General features: G+C 42.9%; 1 protein-coding gene across 2 annotated transcripts; it reads left to right on the plus strand.

Annotated features, from left to right (window-relative positions):
- The first annotated feature begins 13,496 nt into the window (after positions 1-13,496).
- On the plus strand, positions 13,497-19,276 carry LOC123424535 (UPF0307 protein YE3790). Of its 2 annotated transcripts, none has more exons than XM_045108165.1 (7): positions 13,497-13,818; positions 13,898-13,946; positions 14,027-14,078; positions 15,443-15,603; positions 15,690-15,809; positions 17,297-17,446; positions 18,999-19,276. In XM_045108165.1, the coding sequence occupies exons 1-6, from the start codon at positions 13,526-13,528 to the stop codon at positions 17,444-17,446; spliced, it is 825 nt and encodes a 274-aa protein (XP_044964100.1). In that variant the 5' UTR covers positions 13,497-13,525; the 3' UTR covers positions 18,999-19,276. The 2 variants fall into 2 exon arrangements, with proteins under 2 accessions (XP_044964100.1, XP_044964101.1); XM_045108166.1 differs by having other exon boundaries at positions 19,004-19,276.
- The last annotated feature ends 3,398 nt before the right edge of the window (positions 19,277-22,674 follow it).

Consider the following 22,674-nt stretch of genomic DNA (forward strand, 5'->3'; position numbering starts at 1 on the left):
TCACTTGAACTCGTGTTCTTTCCCCATTATTGACCTTCTCCGAGCTTGCTAACTCTCAATCCCTCCAATGATTCTTGTTAGTTCTTGAGGGAAAAGAGAGAGGAGATCCAGATCCACATTTCCACCAATCACTTTCTCCTCTTTGTGAGAGGAATCCATTGGATCTTGATCTTGGAATTCTTCGTGTTCTTCTTCGTTCTTCCTCTCATTTTCTTCCATAGCATTAGTTGTTGTGGTGGGATTTGGGAGAGAAGTACCCAGGCACTCCGTGTGCCCTTGCCATTGCATTTGGTGCATAGATTTGAGTTCTCCACGGTGATTCGTGGAAGTGAAGTTTAAGAAGCTTATTACTCTTCGGTGCTTGGTACCTTAGAGCTTGTTCTTCTTGGGTGCCTTGGCGTCCTAGAAGCTTGGTGGTGCCTCGAAGCTCAATCATTATGGTGTAATGCTCCGGGCAAGCGTCGTGGTTTCCAATTGGGTTGTGAAGATTGCCTCAAGCAGTTTGTACGGGTACTAGTGATTGCCCCAAGGGTTGCCAAAGTGTACGGGTTCGGTGACCGCCCCAAGGCTTGCCATTTTGTACGAGTTCGGTGACCGCCCTCAATGGTCCCTTAGTGGAATCACGACATTTTGCATTGTGCGAGGGCGTGAGGAGATTACGGTGCCCTTACTGGCTTCTTGGGGACTATTGTGCCTTCACACCGCTCCAAACGGAGATTAGCATCTGCAAGGGTGTGAACTTCGGGATACATCGTCGTCTCCGCATGCCTCGGTTATCTCTTACCCGAGTCCTTTACTTATGCATTTTACTTTGTGATAGCCATATTGTTTTCATGTTATATACCTTGCTATTACTTAGTTGTTTATCTTGCTTAGCATAAGTTGTTGGTGCACATAGGTGAGTCTAGTTGTTTTAGGTTTTGTGCTTGACAACAAAAGTATCTAGCTCAAAAGGTATAAGTGAAGCACATGTGAGCTGAATTGTCTACCAAAGGATATAAGTGAAGCTCGACAAAATCACGGTGAGTGCATGTCTATCTCTCTAGGTGTGCAGCAAGGATGATTGTGACACAACAAAAATAAAAGACTCCTACGATACAAGACGCTCCAAGCAAAACACATATCATGTGGTGAATAAAAATATAGCCCCAAGTAACGTTACCGATGGATTGAAGACGAGAGAGGGGATGCCTTCCCGGGGCATCCCCAAGCTTAGACTTTTACGGCATCCTTGAATCTCTTGGGGTGCCTTGGGCATCCCCAAGCTTGAGCTCTTGCCACTCTTTATCAAGCATACCCGAAGGAATTTCATAGAAGATATTTTTAGTAGGTACATTAGGTTGAGGAGCAACTCCTCGTGCCTCCGTTCGTGGTGAAGATACCCCGAACAAATTCCTCAAAGGAACAGTTTCCATAGTGACAAGTGACAATAAATTTCAGCACAGTATATAAATGTTTCCTTACCAAATTCCACTTACCAAAGGCGCTTCACTCCCCGACAACGGCGACAGAAAAGAGTCTTGATGACCAACAAGTATAGGGGATCAATCGTAGTCCTTTTGATAAGTAAGGGTGTCGAACCCAACGAGGAGCAGAAGGCTCTGATAAACGGTTTTCAGCAAGGTAATAACTGCAAGCACTGAAAGTAGCGGTCCATGCCAACCCAACATACACCTTCGGAGATACCTGTAGAGCACCTTTATAGTCACCTAGTTACGTTGCGACGACACACAAGGTATTCCTCCAGTGTCCGAGAGTTGCATGATCTCATGGTCATAGAAACATATACATTGACATGCAGAAAACAGTAGCAATAAACTGTCACGATCATATGCTACGTTCATAGTTTGGGTCTTGTTCATCACATCATTCTCCTAATGATGTGATTAAAAGCACCTATTCACCCCCCTCTAGGCGACATCCACGTTCTTTCAATTGTGCTTGTGCTTTCGTATGCGATATGCATAGTTGGTTCATGCGGCACTCGTATTGTGATTTTAGATGGAATTGAACCCTTGCGAAAGGTTTTTGCTCGAGGATTCATTCGATTCGAATGACTCAGATGTTGAGATGTTGCCTGAGAACCATCGGTAGCAAATGTTGGTGATGGCCCTGATACGTCTCCAACGTATCTATAATTTTTGATGGTTCCATGCTATTATCTTGTCAACTTTGGATGTTTTATATGCATGAATATGTTATTTTATATTTTTTGGGACTAACCTATTAACTCAGTGCCAAGTTTCAGTTTCTGTTTTTTCCGTGTTTTTGGCCCATTTTCAGACGGAGTCCAAATGGAATGAAACTTTACGATGATTTTTTTGGACCAAAAGAGACCCCCGAAGCATTGGGAGAAGGCCAGATGGGCCATGAGGGAGTCACAATCCCTCACGCCGCCACCCCCCTGGTGGCGCGCAAGCTTGTGACCTCCTCGTGGGCCCAACTGACGCAATTCCACCGTCATAAATTCCTATAAATTCAGAAACCCCCAGAAAGAAACCTAGATCGGGAGTTCCGCCGCCGCAAGCCTCTGTAGCCACCAAAAACCAATCTGGAGCCCATTCCGGCACCCTGTTGGAGGGGGAATCCATCTCCGGTGGCCATCTTCATCATCCCGGCGGTCTCCATGATGAGGAGGGAGTAGTTCTCCCTCGGGGCTGAGGGTATGTACCAGTAGCTATGTGTTTGATCTCTCTCTCTCGTGTTCTTGAGATGTCTTGATCTCGATGTACCATGGGCTTTGCTACTATAGTTGGATCTTATGATGTTCTTCCCCCTCTCCTTCTTGTAATGAATTGAGTTTCCCCTTTGGAGTTATCTTATCGGTTGAGTCTTTGAGAACACTTGATGTATGTCTTGCACGTGTCTATCTGCTGTGATCAACTTGCGGGTTTGTGATAATTGGGAACCTATGCATATGGGTTGGCACACGTGGATTCATGTGAGTACTTGATGTATGTTTTGGTGATCAACTTGCGGGTTCATGACATTGGGAACCTATGCATAGGGGTTGGCACATGTTTTGACTCTCTGGTCGAAACTTTGGGGCACTCTTTGAAGTTCTATGTGTTGGTTGAATAGATGATTCTGAGATTATGTGATGCATATCGTATAATCATGCCCACGGATACTTGAGGTGACAATGGAGTATCTAGGTGACATTAGGGTCTTGGTTGATATGTATCTTAAGGTGTTATTCTAGTACGAACTCTATGATGGATCGAACGGAAAGAATAGCTTCGTGTTATTTTACTACGGACTCTTGAATAGATCGATCAGAAAGAATAACTTTGTGATGGTTTCATACCCGACAATAATCTCTTCGTTTGTTCCCCACTATTAGTGACTTTGGAGTGACTCTTTGTTGCATGTTGAGGGCTAGTTATATGATCCAATTATGTTATCATTGTTGAGAGAACTTCACTAGTGAAAGTATGAACCCTAGGCCTTGTTTGCACGCATTGCAATACCGTTCGTGCTCACTTTTACCATTTGTTACCTTGCTGTTTTTTTAATTTCAGATTACAAAAACCTATATCTACCATCCATATTGCACTTGTATCACCATCTCTTCGTCGAACTAGTGCACCTATACAATTTACCATTGTATTGGGTGTGTTGGGGACACAAGAGACTCTTTGTTATTTGGTTGCAGGGTTGCTTGAGAGAGACCATCTTCATCCTACGCCTCCCACGGATTGATAAACCTTAGGTCACCCACTTGAGGGAAAATTGCTACTGTCCTACAAACCTCTGCACTTGGAGGCCCAACAACGTCTACAAGAAGAAGGTTGCGTAGTAGACATCAAGCTCTTTTCTGGCGCCGTTGCCGGGGAGGCTAGGTAAATGGCACTAACTTCCCATCAACGAAGCTCTTTTCTGGCGCCGTTGCCGGGGAGGTTAGCGCTTGAAGGTATATCTTTAGATCTTGCAATTGAATCTTTTTGTTTCTTGTTCTTTCGCTAGAAAACTACAAAAAAATGGAATTGAGGATGCCTCATATGCTCCATCTTTTCAATGTCTTTTGTGAGCATGATGGGAAGGAAAATTGTGCTCAAGTGCTGAAAGAAGAATTACATAGAATGCTTGGCACAGAATATGTGAATGATGAGCATGATTGCAATGTTCTTAGCATGAATTCTTTGAATACCCATGGTGCTAATTGTATGCAAAGCCACAAGCTTGGGGATGCTATATTTGATGAAGATGATCTTTTTAGTTCTTCCACTTTGAATGATCAAAATTATTTTGATGAAAACATGCCCCCTATATATGATGATTATTGTGAGGATACTTATGCTTTGAAGAAGAGGGATGATAAAGCTTGTCATACTTTCGAAAACCCCTTTGCTAAACCTTTCTTTTTCATTGTGGACACAATTTGTAGTGCTCAAGTCTTTTACGATACTCCCACTACTATTCTTGAGAATAGATTTCCTTATGTGGAGAGTAGTAAAATTTCTATGCTTGTAGATCATGAAAAGAAAGTTTTAGGTGCTGGTTATATTGTTGAATTAATTCATGATGCTACTGAAAATTACTATGAGAGAGGATCACATGCTTCTACTTATTGCAATAGTATCAAGCTTCCTCTCCATATGTTGAAATTTTTGAAGCTATGCTTGTTTTTCCTTCCTATGCTAGTTGATTCTTGCTCCAATAAATTGTTTGATCACAAAATCCCTATGCATAGGAAGTGGGTTAGACTTAAATGTGCTAGCCATTTGCTCCATGATGCTCTCGTTGTGTTTCAATCCTTACCTTTTATGTGAGCATCATTGAAATCAATGCCTAGCTAAGGGCGTTAAACGATAGCGCTTGTTGGGAGGCGACCCAACGAATCTATTCTTTTTCTTTCTGTTTTGTGTTTTCCACACTTTCATAATTCTGTTATGATTGTGTTTCTTTTTGCGTTTGCGCCAAGCAAAACAGTTATGATTAGTCTTGGGGATGATCGTTTGGTCATGCTGGAAAAGACAGAAACTTTCTGCTCACGAAAAGAATTTTCATTTTTGCTGTAAGAGCTTTTGAGTTGATTCTTTTTCTGCTGATTGCTACACAAATTCTTCAGAGTGTTGTAATTTTTCAGAAGTTTTGAAGTACCAGAGGTATACGAAATATACAGATTTCTACAGACTGGTCTGCTGTTAACAGATTCTGTTTTTGTTGTGTTGGTTGCTTATTTTGATGAAACTATGGATAGTATCGGGGGGTATTAGCCATGGAAGATTGAAAATACAGTAACCCAACATCAGCATAAGTAGAATTTAAGTTTTCTACAGTACCTAATAAAGTGGTGATTTGCTTTCTCATACTAATGTTATCACGAGTTTCTGTTAAAGTTTCGTGTTGTGAAGTTTTCAAGTTTTGGGTGAAGTTCTTATGGACAAAGAGATAAAGAGTGGCAAGAGCTCAAGCTTGGGGATGCCCAAGGCACCCCAAGAGATTCAAGGATGTCGTAAAAGTCTAAGCTTGGGGATGCCCCGGGAAGGCATCTCCTCTCTCGTCTTCAATCCATCGGTAACGTTACTTGGGGCTATATTTTTATTCACCACATGATATGTGTTTTGCTTGGAGCGTCTTGTATCGTAGGAGTCTTTTATTTTTGTTGTGTCACAATCATCCTTGCTGCACACCTAGAGAGATAGACATGCACTCATCGTGATTTTGTCGAGCTTCACTTATATCCTTTGGTAGACAATTCAGCTCACATGTGCTTCACTTATACCTTTTGAGCTAGATACTTTTGCTCTATGTGCTTCACTTATATCTTTTAGAGCGCAACGGTGCGTGGCTTGGTAGTTGATCTATGCTTTGAAAGTAGTCTCAAAAGGGGTAGTTATCCAAAGGGATATGAAAACTTCCACCTTCATGTGCATTGAATAGTTAGAGAAGTTTGATTCATCTCAATTAGTTTTGAGTTGTGGTTTTGGTAATATTGAAGTGATGCTAGTAAGGTGTTGTGGATCTAGAAATACTTGTGTTGAAGTTAGTGATTCCCGTAGCATGCACGTATGGTGAACCGCTATGTGATGAAGTCTGAGCATGATTAGTCTTTTGATTGTCATCCTTTGTGTGGCGGTCGGGATCGCGCGATGGTTTATACCTACCAACCCTTCCCCTAGGAGTATGCGTTGAATGCTTTGTTTTGATTACTAATAAAATTTTGCAACAAGTATATGATTTCTTCATGACTAATGTTGAGTCCATGGTTTAGATGCACTTTCACCTTCCACCATCACTATCTTCTTAGTGTCGTGCAACTTTCGCCGGTGCACAAAACCCACCATTAGCCTCCCTCAAAATAGCCACCATACCTACCTACTATGGCTTTTTCAAAGTCATTCCGAGATATATTGCCATGCAACTACCACCATGAGATGTGCCACCACGTCTACATTGCCATTGCATGATCGTAAGATAGCTAGCATGATGTTTCCATTAATGTCTATGCCATGCTAGATCATTGTGAGGGTACACTACCGAGGGCATTCCATATAGAGTCATCGTTGCTTTAAATTTTGAGTTGAAAGTGTGATGATCATCATTGATGGAGCATTGTCCCATGTGAGGAAATAAAAGAGGACAAAGAAGCCCACCAAAAAAAAGAGGCCAAAGAGCCCACCAAAAAAAAAATATGAGAGAAAAAGAGAGAAGGGACAATGCTACCACCTTTCCACACTTGTGCATATTAAGCACCATGATCTTCATGATTGAGAGTCTCTTGTTTTGTCACCACCATATAGCTAGTGGGAAATTTTCATTATATAACTTGGCTTGTATATTCCAATGATAGGCTTCCTCAAAATTGCCTTAGGTTTTCGTGAGCAAGCAAGTTGGATGCACACCCACTAGTTTTCTTTAAGAGCTTCCACATACTCTTAGCTCTAGTGCATCATTTGTATGACAATCCCTACTCATTCACATTGATATCTATTGATGAGCATCTCCACAGCTCATTGATATGCCTAGTTAATGTGACCATCTTCTCCTTGTTTTGTCTTGCAACCTCCACCACACTCCACACCATCTATAGTGCTAAAACCATGGCTCACGCTCATGTATTGCGTGAGAGTTGAAAAGGTTTGAGAAAGTAAAGGTGTGAAACAATTACTTGGCCAATACCGGGATTGTGCATGATTTAAATTCGTTGTGCAATGATGATAGAGCATAGCCAAACTATATGCTTTTGTAGGGATAACTTTCTTTTGGCCTTGTTATTTTGAAAGTTCATGATTACCTTGCTAGTTTGCTTGAATTATTATTGTTTCCACATCAATAGCAAACTATTGTTTTGAATCTAACGGATCTGAACATTCATGTCACGTGAGAGGAGTTACAAAGGACATCTATGCTAGGTAGCATGCAACATCAAAAATTCATTCTTTATCACTTCCCTACTCGAGGACGAGCACGAGTTAAGCTTGGGGATGCTTGATACGTCTCCAACGTATCTATAATTTTTGATGGTTCCATGCTATTATCTTGTCAACTTTGGATGTTTTATATGCATGAATATGCTATTTTATAATTTTTTTTGGGACTAACCTATTAACTCAGTGCCAAGTGCCAGTTTCATATTTTTTTTCGTGTTTTTGGCCCATTTTCAGACGGAGTCCAAATGGAATGAAACTTTACGATGATTTTTTTGGACCAAAAGAGACCCCCGAAGCTTTGGAAGAAGGCCAGATGGGCCACGAGGGAGTCACAAGCCCTCACGCCGCCACCACCCCCCGGTGGTGGCGCGCAGGCTTGTGACCTCCTCGTGGGCCCAACTGACGCAATTCCACCGTCATAAATTCCTATAAATTCAGAAACCCCCAGAAAGAAACCTAGATCAGGAGTTCCGCCGCCGCAAGCCTCTGTAGCCACCAAAAACCAATCTGGAGCCCGTTCCGGCACCCTGTCGGAGGGGGAATCCATCTCCGGTGGCCATCTTCATCATCCCGGCAATCTCCATGACGAGGAGGGAGTAATTCTCCCTCGGGGCTGAGGGTATGTACCAGTAGCTATGTGTTTGATCTCTCTCTCTCTCTCTCTCGTGTTCTTGAGATGTCTTGATCTCGATATACCATGGGCTTTGCTACTATAGTTGGATCTTATGATGTTCTTCCGCCTCTCCTTCTTGTAATGAATTGAGTTTCCCCTTTGGAGTTATCTTATCGGATTGAGTCTTTGAGAACACTTGATGTATGTCTTGCACGTGTCTATCTGTTGTGATCAACTTGTGGGTTTGTGACAATTGGGAACCTATGCATATGGGTTGGCACACGTGGATTCATGTGAGTACTTGATGTATGTTTTGGTGATCAACTTGCGGGTTCGTGACATTGGGAACCTATGCACAGGGGTTGGCACACGTTTTGACTCTTTGGTCGAAACTTTGGGGCACTCTTTGAAGTTCTATGTGTTGGTTGAATAGATGATTCTGAGATTATGTGATGCATATCGTATAATCATGCCCACGGATACTTGAGGTGACAATGGAGTATCTATGTGACATTAGGGTCTTAGTTGATATGTATCTTAAGGTGTTATTCTAGTACGAACTCTATGATGGATCGAACGGAAAGAATAGCTTCGTGTTATTTTACTACAGACTCTTGAATAGATCGACCAGAAAGAATAACTTTGTGGTGGTTTCGTACCCGACAATAATCTCTTCGTTTGTTCCCCGCTATTAGTGACTTTGGAGTGACTCTTTGTTGCATGTGGAGGGCTAGTTATATGGTCCAATTATGTTATCATTGTTGAGAGAACTTCACTAGTGAAAGTATGAACCCTAGGCCTTGTTTGCACGCATTGCAATACCGTTCGTGCTCACTTTTACCATTTGTTACCTTGCTGTTTTTGTAATTTCAGATTACAAAAACCTATATCTACCATCCACATTACACTTGTATCACCATCTCTTTGCCGAACTAGTGCACCTATACAATTTACCATTGTATTGGGTGTGTTTGGGACACAAGAGACTCTTTGTTATTTGGTTGCAGGGTTGCTTGAGAGAGACCATCTTCATCCTACGCCTCCCACGGATTGATAAACCTTAGGTCACCCACTTGAGGGAAAATTGCTACTGTCCTACAAACCTCTGCACTTGGAGGCCCAACAACGTCTACAAGAAGAAGGTTGCGTAGTAGACATCAGGCCCTCAGAGTGAAGGAGGATGACGATGAGAACCGAAAGAGATGGAGAGGATCGACCGTCAGTCGTATTTGCATTCCTTGTAAGCACCATCTCGGGAACGAGATGTTGATGCAAGACTACTTCATGGACAATCCAACATATCTGTCGCACCTCTTCTGGAGAAGGTACCGAATGCACCGATCCCTCTTTGTAAAAATTGTGCAAGATTCCGAGGCCAATTATCGGTTTTTTACTCAAAGAAAAAATGTCGTGGGCTTGAAGGGATTTAGTGCATATCAAAAATCTCGGCAGCTATACCGGTAATTGCATACGGCATTCCAGCTGATTATGTCGATGAGTACCTTTGCATTGGTGAAGATACTACAATTGAGTCAGTGCGTAGGTTTTCCAAGGTGATCATTCATGTCTTTGGTCCTGGATATCTCCGGGCACACAACTAGTGAAAGGATCGATATGGTTGACTAGAGGGGGGGGGGGGAATAGGCAACAACCAATTTTTAGCTATTATTAACAAGTTAGGGTTAGCAACATAAAGGTTCTCTAAAATGACAACTAGGTGAGCAACCTATATGATGCTACCAACTATAACCGCTAAAGCAAGTAAGAAATACTCTACAACAATAACATACACAATGTAAAGATTAGAGATAACCACAAGTGGAACCGATGAAGACGAGGATGTGTTACCGAAGTTCCTTCCCTTTGACAGGAAGTACGTCTCCGTTGGAGCGGTGTGGAGGCACAATGCTCCCCAATAAGCCACTAGGGCCACCGTATTCTCCTCACGCCCTCACACAATGCAAGGTGTCGTGATTCCACTATAGGTGCCCTTGAAGGCGGCGACCGAACCTTTACAAACAAGGTTGGGGCTATCTCCACACAAAGCTTGGAGGCTCCCAACAAGACCATGAAGCTTCACCACAATGGAATGTGGCTCCGAGGTGACCTCAACCGTCTAGGATGCTCAAACACCCAAGAGTAACAAGATCTGCAAGGGATTAGTGGGGGGAATCAATTTTCTCTTGGTGGAAGTGTAGATCTAGGCCTTCTCAACCAATCCCTAGGAAATCAACAAGTTTGATTGTCTAGAGAGAGAGAGATCGGGCACATATGAGCTTAGGGAGCAACAATGGAGTCTTGGAGGGTCAAAGGTAGGGTTTGTGAGGTAGGTGAACCCTTTATATAGTGGGGGAACAATTCCAACCGTTATCCTCACTGTCAGCACGCTCCTGGCAGTAATACCGCTTGGGCGCAGTGGTACTACCGCTGACCCTGACAGTACCACCCCCAAGGAGGAAGTTGTACTACCGCAACCACCGACGGTACTACCGCCAGGACCAAGAGGTACTACCGCTAGGCTGACACAAAGCCACGGTAGTATAAATACTACTACCGAGTCTACCACCGCTGGAAAAGTATTTGCAAAAATTCTAACGAAGTACAACCGTTCAGAGAGGTAGGTACTACCGTCCCCTAGCGGTACTACCGCAAGGGTGCAGCGGTACTACCACTGACCCTGGCGGTACTACCGCCAGGAGGTAGCGGTACTACCGCACGCCCCAGCGGTACTACCGCCAGGACCAAGCGGTACTACCGCTAGGCATTCTGCAAAGGCTGCGAGAGACCTAGCGGGTGCTCCATTGCCGCAAAGAGAAAGTGGTGGAAATAAAAATGTGCGCGTGAGAGAGTTGATTCCACCCAAACCTTTCCGACATGGACCCCCTTTTAATAGTACGGCTTTCCTACTACTCAACACTAACAAAGATAATCGTAGGAAACACCGTGCTTTGTGATGTATTATCTGAAATGCTCAATGCACACGATTAGTCCGCAGAGGTGTTGTCATCAATCACCAAAAGTACTTAGAATAAAATATGCCCTAACAACCAGGAAGACACAAGAAAGTTGATGGCATCAAATGAGAGAAGAGGTTGGCCTCGCATGCTAGGAAACATTGATTGTATGCATTGGACTTGAAAAAACTGTCCGAAGGCATGGCAAGGAATGTATTGTGGCAAGTCTTGTGATGCAACAATTATGCTAGGGGCCGTAGCATCCGAGGATTTATGGATTTGGTATTGCTTTTTGGGTATGCTGGATACTCTCAATGATATCGATGTGTTGCAACGATCTCATTTGTTTGCTAGGCTTGTTAGTGGCGCCTCTCCTGTTTGCAACTACACTATCAATGGACATGAATACACAAAGGGGTACTATACTGGAGATGGTATCTATCCTCCTTGGTGCATATTTTTAAAGAGCATCAAAGAGTCCCAAACTAGGAAACAATGTGAATTTGCAAGGGCACAAGAGGCAGCCCGAAAAGATATTGAAAGAACATTCGGGGTTTTGCAATCTATGTTTACCATTGTTCGTGGTCCTGCTCGTTTTTAGGATAAGCGGTCCCTGAAAAACATCATGACATGCTGTGTGATTCTTCACAGTATGATTCTCGAAGATGAGAAAGATATGAACTTGGAGTTCTTCTACGGCTATGTGGGTAGCCGTGTCAAACCAGCTAGAGACCCTAACCGCATTAGAGCATTTCTTCTTACTCACCGGGAGATTGAACATGCAAACACACACTTTCAGTTTAAAAAGGATCTCATTGAGCATCCATTGGCAAAGGGTTGGACAGTAACAAATTCCATTTTTTTCATTCATTTCATTTAATTCATGCGTGATTTATATTTGGGACAAGTTTTCTATTGAATTATTTAGTTTGCTTCGGTGATTTCAATAATTATTGTAATTTGAATGACTGTTGTATTGTAATATTAATATTTTATTTTATATTGAATTAATAATTTTAAATATGTGGCATATGTGTCAAATTCAGATAAAAACCCATCTGATTTACGGATTGGCGCGGGCTGCGATCGATCAGACCCGCATTGAGAAACTGTAAAACGAAATATTCGTGAATATTTTGTTTCACAGTTTTCGCTACGCAGGGTCTACTCGAGCACAACACGCGCCAACCCGCAAAACCGTTTTCCGCAAATTGTAAACAAATTTAATATACCAGATCTGCTAGAGATGCTCTTATGAGGCATGTCTTTATGGATGCCTTCATATCCTTTTGCTATTTCATTAAACTACTTACAATGGAGAGTAACATAGAGTAGTAATATACATATGTTACTAGTTTAAGTTCCTACCTCACAGTGGATAGTAACATAGGGGTAGTAACGTTGAGCCTTACATTTATTAGTTTCTAAACTCATCTTGCCTTGATATCCGCTATGTTACTCCTAGTATGAGTAATATGCTAAGTTACTCAATTTCTCTCTTTTCTTATTAATTAGTTGGCTTGGTATCCGCTATGTTACTCCTAGTATGAGTAACATGTTAAGTTTCTCAATTTCTCAATCTTCTTATTAATTAGTTGCCACATCATATTTCTTACTTAGGTGACATTTTATTACTACCTATGTTATTCTCATTGTGGATAGTATTATAATCTATGAAGCGTTATACCATTTTAGTTTAGTAATATCATTGATTGCATGCATCTTGTGATGTAAAGGCTGCTAGTCGGATTGCCATTTCATCAAATAAAAACTTAAAGCACCGCTAACCGCTTGCCTCCTTCGTGAAGAGAAAATATCAAGTTGCTTAAAACAAATCAAATGATGGTTATTATTATATCACGAACCAACTGGTTTATGAATATTTTGGATGCTAATACAACATTAATGCCTAGAAAACCAAGATTTAAGAGAACTCAATTTAGAGACCAGATTGGCAGTGTGTATTTCACCGACAAAGTGCATTTTTTACCCCTCCAATTGGCAACGCCAAACAACAATATTAAAAATATGTGGCACAAATACAAATTTACAATACTAAAGACTAAACCCTTATTTTTCAAAGAAACGTAAAAATAAAAACAAGACCCCATATTTTACGCGTGACACACAACAAAATCAGAATGCTTATTCATTCTCACAAAGAAATGATCTAAGAAGAGAGCCCTTTCATTTTTCGTGTGTCATCTAGTCATTGAAAGTGTGGAATTGACATGCCACTGAATACTACTAATATAAGTCTTCTATAAGAGATTTCACTATCAACTACATACATAGTAAAATGAATGAATCTACATTCTAAAATATGCCTACATACATCAGTATATAGTCTGTATTTTTTTTTAAAAGCTTATATTTAGAAACAGAGGGAGTACATGAATACCAGCAAATAAATTTAATCAAAATTCAGTTAGAGGGACCCTCCCGAAGCCCAAAGGAAGCTATAGGATTTCAAATTCGTCCGAATTTTCGCCGAATTTCCAGAAACCCCAGCAGAGGAAAGGTTTAAACCCTATCCGCCAGATGCACTGCTCCAGCAGCTGCAGCTCCTGTAACCGTACGCCATGGCGCACGCCGCCGCCGCCGCCGCCGTGCCGCTGCGCCGCCCGCTCCTCCTCTTCCTCCGGCCCGCCCGCCTCCTCTCCTCCGTCGCGCCCCGCTCGTCGCCCCTCCGCGCCCACACGCGCGCCCTCCGCCCCCTCGCCCCCCTGCCCTCCGACGGCGAGGACGCGGACGACGCGGACGACGCGCCCCTCAGGGGCAGCCGCAACGAGAAGAAGCGGGAGGCCCGCCGCGCCGTGAAGTGGGGCATGGAGCTCGCCAAGTTCTCCCCTCCCCAGATCAAGCGCATCGTCAGGTGCCCCCATTTGCAGCCCCGCTTCGGCTTGCTTGGCAGGATTTTCTTTCAGGTGATTGATTCTGATTTTTTTTTTCAGGGCCGCGTCGCTGGAGCGCGAGGTGGTGGACGCTCTCATGCTCGTGAAGGTACGCCCGTTGTTCTGGCAATGAGGAGCTCGTGATGAATCACGAAATCGTGACATTTCTGTGTGCTCGTTCTTCTGCAGAAATTCGGGCCCGATGTGCGGGAAGGAAGGAGGAGGCAGTACAATTACATCGGTATGTATGTTCATCTTTGCGCCCCTTGCATTTCCTGGACTGCGGAGATTTGGGTCCTAGTACTGTTCGAACTTTAGAACGAATGCCAGATTTGAGGGACGCCATCAACTTGTAGTATCTTCAGTCTTGTGGTTGTGTGGTTGACTGGTTGTTTCCAATTTCATGTCGACCTGTGGGAGCAGGCTAACTATTAGATGCCGAAATGCCTTCCTTTAAACAGTTAAAAGCTTTCAATCTTTAGTTTGGTATAAACTGGTAATGTGGCCATGTAGATGCTGCTAAGTGCTAGGTAATGTAGTCATATAATAGATGCTGCTAAGTGCTAACTAGAGACGAGGGAAGGAGGGAGGGAGATGTCTTGCCGAATGCACTACTTTCTAGTGATTGTTTCTGGGCCAATGTTCTTGAGCTTTGTCAACTCACTAATGCTTTTGTAGACAAGTGCAGAAACACACATTAAAGATTAACCACAGTTTGAACTTGAGAGGTTGGATTGAGGCATGCTATTTTGGCTTGTCAGTGTATGGATATTTTTAAGCATGGATGCTTTTAAGCGTTTTGAATTATGGCTTTAGATGTGAGGCATTGCCAGTAATGCTAAATTTTTATGATTAAATCATTTAGTTTCAAGGAAATATGTATGACCACAATTTTTGAAGGATGTTTATTCTATAATGGTTGCATTTAGGGTGTGTTTGGTTTTGAGCCAAAGCCGGCTTTGCCACAATATTGACGTGCCCATGAGTTTTGTCCGCAGTTTGGCTGGACACCAAATATGTGGCATGCTCAGCCTAGCCGGTGTCTGCCTGGTGCAGTTTTCGCCAATATGCGGGCGAGCCGAGGACAACGAAATCGTCCGCCAAAATATTGGCTGCTAGCGTTCCACATACTATGCTTGTGTGTTATGTGAGCTGGATAATCAATTAGCTAGATCGTGTACTTGCACGTCTCCTCCGATCTTATCGATCGAGCCTGTTTGCACGTGTTGTTTCACTTGGCCAAAAGCGTGTACATGCTGCTTCACTCGTAATTTTTTGTATTGTTCTTTTAATGTTTGATCATGATGATTTATGGGCTCCTGATATGTGGCATGTAATTGGCTACAGACCAAATTGAGACCCAACTATTTTGCCAAAAATTGGTAGGTGCTATGGCTACAGTCCAAACAACACTACCAGTTCAAAATCGCTAATGCAATAATCATTCAGAAAGACATTATCAGTAAATAATATCTGCTTCTGGAGGTTATTTTTTAATGTAATTCCCTAAAGAACAAATAAAACAAGTAAAGAATTAACTACTCAAGGTCAATTTTTGTATGTTTGCTATTTATTTTATGTTAATATGTGATCAGTTTCTACCAGGAAGCCTACTTCGCGGCGCACAACCTGAATTGATGGAAGATCTTATCCATTCTTTGAAGAATGGAGATGAAAGCAGGATACAAGCCTTATTGAGTGATGTAGCAGACAAGTCAATGACAATTGAAGATGAGGAACTGGGGGAGTTACGTCATGACGAAGAGGTAGCCAATATTCTGATATCCTCAATATGACTGGATTTACATAGTAAACACTGAACTAATGGTTAAGAATTTCTGAATTTCAATAGGGCGAGGAAAATCAAGAGTATATGGAAATTGCAGATAGATGGTTTGAGGGCCTCGTCTGCCAAGACATTCCAGTTACCAATGAAGTTTATGCGATTCATAATGTTGAATTTGATCGTCAGGTATTATATGCACATACTTTGAATGTTCAGCGGCTTAACTAACATGTCAGTTCATGTGTTGACTCGAAATATGAGATAACAAGGACCTTTTATATAGCCTAGTTATGTATAGTTTGCCAAACATAATTTGAATAAAATGCTAGAACCATTTTTGGAAGATATGTAACTGAAGTATCAGAAGTGAAATTCTGGGCCAGTGCTGATTATTTTGGGGAAACTGGATCTACTGAGCCTAGCAACAGTTAGTCTCTCTAGGAATAAGATCCTACTATTAGGAAGGTTCACATTAGTTAAGATTTTATTGTAACGGTAGAAGCTAACCTCCTCTATAAAAAGAGACGAGTCTCTACCATAATCATTAAGCAATGAAGACTATCATCTTTTGCCAAATTCATCTTGCACCTGTAAGGTATGTTTGGATGGTGGCTGAAGCACACCCTACCAATTTTTTGCCCATGACCAAAGTTTTGGTGTTTGTGGATGGCTGCCAATATATTGTCATGCCAATGCCCCTTTGCCCACTCTAGTTGATTTTTCTTGCCAACGTTGACCAACTCATGGACTAGCAAAAGTTTGACCAGAATTTTGGCTTGCCAAATATTTGGTAGAGCAATCTTGGGCTAAAACTAAGCATAGTCGTTGTCTCTCTTCATCCAAAGCTTCCCATCCAAGCAACCAGCATCTTGGCGGTAGTTACCCATGAGAACGGCTACAGTGATGCCTTCTCTTTGTTAGGGTGGCAAAGCCTTCAACGGCAACAATGGTAGCAAACCAGGAAGCCATGGCTGCAGCTGAACAGAATGGGAAAGTGACAACAGCTGAACAGAATGGGAAGGTGACAACAGAATGGGAAGGTGACAACAATGGTGGTGCACCAAGAAGCTGCATCGACAACACTACATCCAGCCTTAGCAGCAGTGCTGCGGATGTTGGCGAAGATGACCCATACTATCATAACTAACCAACACCATGGTAACTGCATCGACAGCACTGCATTCAGCCTTAGAAGTAGTGCTGCATCAAGTAGCAAGAGGTCTGCAGTGATGGCAGCACCCACACATCAGTCGATGTGAGGCTTTCTACGGTGGTGGCAGTGAGACCTTCCATGGTAGCAGGAGCACTCCATGCGGCAGTGGTGGCGATGACAGGGATGCTACCCTGATGGCGCAGGTGCTTCAGACCACGATTTGAGGGGGATGACACCAATAACAATGGATTAGTTCTCTTGATCTCTCCATTGTTCAAGGAAAACAGGTGCAGTTCCTCTCTTTATGTAGACGAGGTCAGACCGAAAGTATAATCTTGCCATAACTAAGCAACACCATCGTAACTGCTGCTAATATGATTGTACCCCCCCCCCCCCCCCCCCCCTCTTATGCATCTACGATGGGTATTCACCACCCAAAATATACTGGTTAAAGAAATTCAAGTGCATCTGTTATGATTCAATGTTTGTGTCGCTCAACTTCATAGACATTTTACAACAGGAACTACGGAAACTTGTGAGGATAGTCCAAGAGGTCCAAAAAAGCATGGGAAATAAAGATAGCGGAGAAGGATCTGATAAAAAGCTTTCCAGGGCGAAGAAACCACTTATCATGTTCCTTCGCTCCCTTGCAAAGAAGACACTTGAATAGGTGAGTCATATGTTACCCAGGTAGCTTCTAACATGTGTATGTACTCCCTCCTTGTTCCATAATGTAGTGCATATAGATTTTCTAAAAGGTCAAACTAAGCAGCTTTGATCGAGTTTATAGACAACTATTTACATATACAATTACAAACATATACAACATGGAAATATAACTGATGATGTTCCAATGATATGCATTTGGTATTTTAAGTGTTCATATTTTTTTCTATAAACATGGTCAAAGTTTGTAATGCTTGACTTTTGAACGGAGGGAGTATTTGATTGTAATTATTTTCTCTATATCACTGCAAAGATACTACTTTATGTGAATGCATCCAAGTGTCTACCCTTAGCAAAACACCGCTGCTGTTCTGCCATAAGTGTGTTTTCCCTAGTATTCTGTCTTCACTTATCAACATATACTAGCTAACTACAGAGGAAGGTAGTGTTGTGCACAGTGCAACTGGCGTTAGAGTTGGTAACTGAACACGGTTATTCAAATTGTATACATGCAAATTTGATAAGATTAGAATTTAGTTTAGGTATTACTGTTGAATGGTAGTTTCACTGTCCGAAATTGTATGTGCAAGTTTCGTGTCCCCCTTTGAATTGTATTATCCGCTTTATATCAGATGCCAAATCAATTAGGATTTTATTTTGGATTTAGCGACAATTTCTGTTTTCGCAGCTGATTAAGTTCACCCTATTGCATTGATTGATTGCATATGTTACGGGGATGTCTGAATTCGACTGAACCGCATGGGTGTTCGTTTGAATTTTTTGTCTGACTTGTATTTGTAACCGCATCAGTGTTTAGTTAACAAATATGGACATGAATGTGGTAGAACCAATTTGATCTGTTTCCCCTCAGTGTTTTGCCATCGCCTGTTACTTCAATATATCATGATTGTTGAAAACAGCCATGGTGCTACACTGCTACATGTTTGTGTTGTGTGCTCGTTGGTAGGTCTAGAGACAGCAATGGGGGTTGCGATCAGATTGAATGGGGACAACAAGGCCTGCCCTCAGGCGTACATCTGGGCTCCTCCACAGATGTTGCTAGCTTTTAGTTCCCAGCTTGGGGCAATTTGTTGTTTATTGATTGATAATCTCCTAGTACAGGCTCGCTTTTCTTTCATAGGCTTAGGGTGGCCACGTACCTTTGAAAACAAGCCAAAATTCAACAAGCAAAGAAGCCTAAGATACTTTCCTAACATTTATCAAAAAACTTCTTAAGATAAAACTTGTCTTCTTGGCTTCCAAGTTTAATGAGCGCACCACCTGATTCTGTGGTGCAGTTCCTGACTTGGTTACGAATGTGGCTACAGGATTGAGCCTGCAGACGCAGCGCTGGTCACAAACTCGCAATAAGCTCTATAAAAATGTCTTGTTGATCTCACTGTTGGTATGGCCAAGCAGGGTGTTCAGTGTCAGCTTTAGTTTGTTTTCCTTGGATCATGTTCTTATTTTACTCCATTTAATCAGAATATGTTTCTCCCATGCATATTTCTTGTTTTGACTTACTGTTTTGGTCTCTGTGTTTGTGTGATTGGCAGGGCAGGATGTGGAGGCACGGAAAAGGAGGGAGGCAAATAGTTTTAGCAATTTGTACTGTCAAAGTGCTAAAGACATTATTAATGCTTGACCCTCATGGTAAAATTCTCAGTGACAACCTTATATAGCGATGTGTTGTCAAGTATGGATTTTGAGCTGTAGTTTACAGGAAGTGGTGCTTTGTTGTGCCAGGTAGCTAATTTGCTATGAACATTTAATTGTTGCTGATCTAAAGCATGTGAAAATAAGTTCATATAAAGGAAGCCTCATGCTCAAGGTATTTGTGTTGTCATTGTTGTTTGTATGTATGTATGTATGTTTGAGTGCGCCGCAGCTGGAGAAATTTGGATATTTGACACTTCTGACATGTGGCTTCGCAAGATTGCCACTACTAAGATGGGTTTCGCAGAATTGCCACTAGTTTGTGGGCATCTTGATTACAATGGCCATTTGGCACCCAGTACGAATATTCAACCGTGTTTCTCGGCCTTCTATAAAAACTATGCCGAGGGGTATTGCAAAAGACCAAACTGCTTCATGCCCATGCATAGGTAGCTGGTTGCATCTGATTGATAGTTGAAGGTGCGCCCACCAGGAATACAGTGAGCATCACACGGACGATTCATTGGATGCCTGGTGCCACCGATCGCCTGCTAGGGGTTCTCGTGGTGACAGTTTGCTTGACCGAATAAACCATAAAATGATATTAATGTTGCTATAATTTGTGATTATTTTTTGCATATTATACATTCTAAATAAGTGATCTCGAGTCATTACACTTATATTGACAAATCCATGAATTTTGGTTTTTGATTAACCGAACAAACTAAACCGGTATATTATGGTTAATATGGTTCGGTTTCTAAATTTTGAATGATTATTTCGGTTTCTATTTCTTTAAAACCGAAATTATAAAGAACCGAATAAACCGAACCGTATAAACCGAACGCTCAGCCCTAGAAAGGACGATGAGGGCACGGCCGTCCAAGCTGGACAAGGCAGTTCAGCTCCACCTCGATGACCACATTGACGTAGCGCACCTCGGGAGTAGATTTGTGCCATGCTATCGGATTTCGAACTTTTTCACTGTTCTGATCTTAATCTAAATGTATAGTATAAAATAAACTCCGTCTGAAAGTATTTCACGATCTTTTTAAAAACGTCATAACCCATAGCGTTGCTGTTGCATGTGGAAACGTCAGTTCACCGTGGCGTTATTGCTCCACATTTACACGCCTCAGAGCAACTCTAGCAGACCCCGCAAAATGCCCGGCCCGCAAAAATTCCGGCGAGTATGCGGGCTCGGCCCAATTTTTCGGCTAGAACAGAGCCCGCATACTCGCCCGGCCCGCAATTTTTTTTGCCGCAACCCGCAAACCGCACGCCCCGAGCAGTATAACTGCGGTTCCGCGACCATTTTGCGGGTCCAAACCCTATCCCCCGCTGTCGCGAGCCACCCGATTCCCCTTTCCCCTCTCCACATTTCTCGCCGCCGGCGACCACCCGCCCCGCCTCCAGCCGTCATGTGGGGCCAAATGTGGAGCTCCGGACGCGGCTCCGGCAGCAGATCCGACCGTGAGAGGGACCCGGAGCGCGAGCGACGCGTCCGGGCGGACGACGCGAGGAAGCGCGGCGCCCGGAGGTGGACCAACTGCGGGATGTCGCCGCCGGCGAGCTTCAACCGCCGTGAGACGAAGGAGTACAACCGTCGTAGCGCGTTCTCCTCCGCGAGATCTTCCTACGTCGGATCCTCCTCGTCCTCCGGCGGCGGGCAGCAGGCGGCGAAGTACGTTGACCTGTGCAGCTCCGGCGAGGAGGATTGAGCGTCCGGCTTTTCCACGACGTCGTCCATTTGCCGCCACCTCGTCGCCGTCAGATCCGACCCCTCTATTAGTAGTTTAACGTAGTGTAGTATGTAGTATAACTATGCTTGTAGTTTGTTGAACTATGTAGTATGTGATGAACTATGTTTGTGCAATTTCTCCCGCAATAGTGTTTTTTTAAATTATGCAGGTTTTGATACGGGTTCTGTTCGGCCGCACATGTTTTCGATCCGCAAAACGCGTTTGCAAACGCGTTTTGCGGGTCGAAATTTTGCGAGGTCTGCTAGAGTTGCTCTAACTAGTTTGCGTTGCAACTGATATAGAAACGTCAGAGGGTATGACGTGCTACCCAGATGGAAAACGCCATAGGCCATGGCGTTTGTAGAAACGCTATATTCGATGGGCGTGTCGCTGCTCTATGTCGCACTGCCGTTCCCCTTTCGAAACGACCTAAACAAATTAATTAACATCAGTAGCCCTGTGTTTGCTACGTGTGAGAGCACTGTTGCTACATGTGGCCGGGCGGCTAGCTACTGCAGCGGTCATTGATTGGTCAACTCAGCTGCTATATGTGCAAAGTGATGCTGGGATTTTTTCACTGTTTTGATCCTTAAGGCGCAAATTCATCATGTAACGAACTCGGTTCGAAAGTATTTCACGTTTTGACTCTTTTTTGAAACGCCACAGTCCGTGGCGTTGCAGCCCTGTTATGCAACGCCATAGGTTCTGGCGTTGCAGACGTTCTTTCAAACGCCTGTCTATTGTGGCGTTGTAGACCTGAGGTGAAACGCCTGTCTAACGTGGCGTTGCAGACATGAGGTGAAACGCCAGTACCTATGGCGTTTCTTGCCTTTATATTCTGCCACCCCGACCCCCTCGCCCACCAACCACCATTTTTCCTCTCCTCTTGGTCTTGTTAGCTCGAAAAAGCTCTCCCTCCTCCTCACCATCCCCCCTTCGATCTCCCTCCTCCCTCAACCTTTTAGTAGGTTCTTTGGGGCAAATCGAAGAGGCCGGTAAGCTCCTTCAATTAGTTTTTGCAATGATTTTGTATTTGTGTAGATTTTTTTTGCATTAGGTGTTCTATTTATGTTGCATTGTATTGGTTGGTTTCTTATTATTGAGGAGATTTAGTGTTATGGTTAGGGTTATGCCTAGTTTGGTTGGACAAGGGTTAGGGTTAGTGTTAGGTTTTGTGTTATGCCTAATTTGGATGGACAAGGTTTAGGGTTAGGGTTTGTGTTAATGCCTAATTTGGATGCAAATGGTTAGGGTAATGTTTTGTGAGTTGTTTTGTTATACTTAGAATTGGTAATTTTGTCCCCTTTTTTAGATGGACAAGACTGTGAATATTCATTATGTTGACAAAGAGGCATTCATGAATGTTGCTATTGTTGATAAATATGAGGAAGTGTTGACATTTCTTGATAGTCCTATTTATGAAGAGGTTGTGGCAGAAACTCGGATAAGATTGAAGTGGGTTGATCCAAGTGACCAAGTAGAATTATTACGAAGATATGATGTTGGGTCGGCACACAAGTGTCGAATGAAGACAATGCCTATCAAGTCTAATTTGCATTGGGTTGCATACAAGGAGGTTGTTGCATCCTCGATAGACAAGTCACTCGAAGTGTTTGCTAGTACGTTAGTCAATGCTCCTCTTCATGTTGACTTGAACCAACCCATAGTAGATGATTTGAGCCCGTATAATGGTGTGGCACCTATTGTTGAGCATAAAGTAGAAGTGCAAGTCAATGAGTATCCCCAATATGAGTTTGGAGGTAGTGCACCGATCAAAGATGATGGTCATGAGTCCGACGAAGAGTATGAGAGGCAACACAACATTGTTGGTGAT

The sequence above is a fragment of the Hordeum vulgare genome, chromosome 2H, assembly GCF_904849725.1.
Source record: "Hordeum vulgare subsp. vulgare chromosome 2H, MorexV3_pseudomolecules_assembly, whole genome shotgun sequence".
Lineage (NCBI taxonomy): Eukaryota > Viridiplantae > Streptophyta > Magnoliopsida > Poales > Poaceae > Hordeum > Hordeum vulgare.

What these genes read in the sequence shown, in the direction of transcription:
- LOC123424535 (XM_045108165.1), top strand. Translation starts at nt 13,526, where the DNA reads ATGGCGCACGCCGCCGCCGCCGCCGCCGTGCCGCTGCGCCGCCCGCTC. An exon ending in CAGATCAAGCGCATCGTCAG is followed by an intron (nt 13,819 to 13,897) that starts GTGCCCCCATTT and finishes TTTTTTTTTCAG; the next exon opens with GGCCGCGTCGCTGGAGCGCG. An exon ending in AGTTACGTCATGACGAAGAG is followed by an intron (nt 15,604 to 15,689) that starts GTAGCCAATATT and finishes GAATTTCAATAG; the next exon opens with GGCGAGGAAAATCAAGAGTA.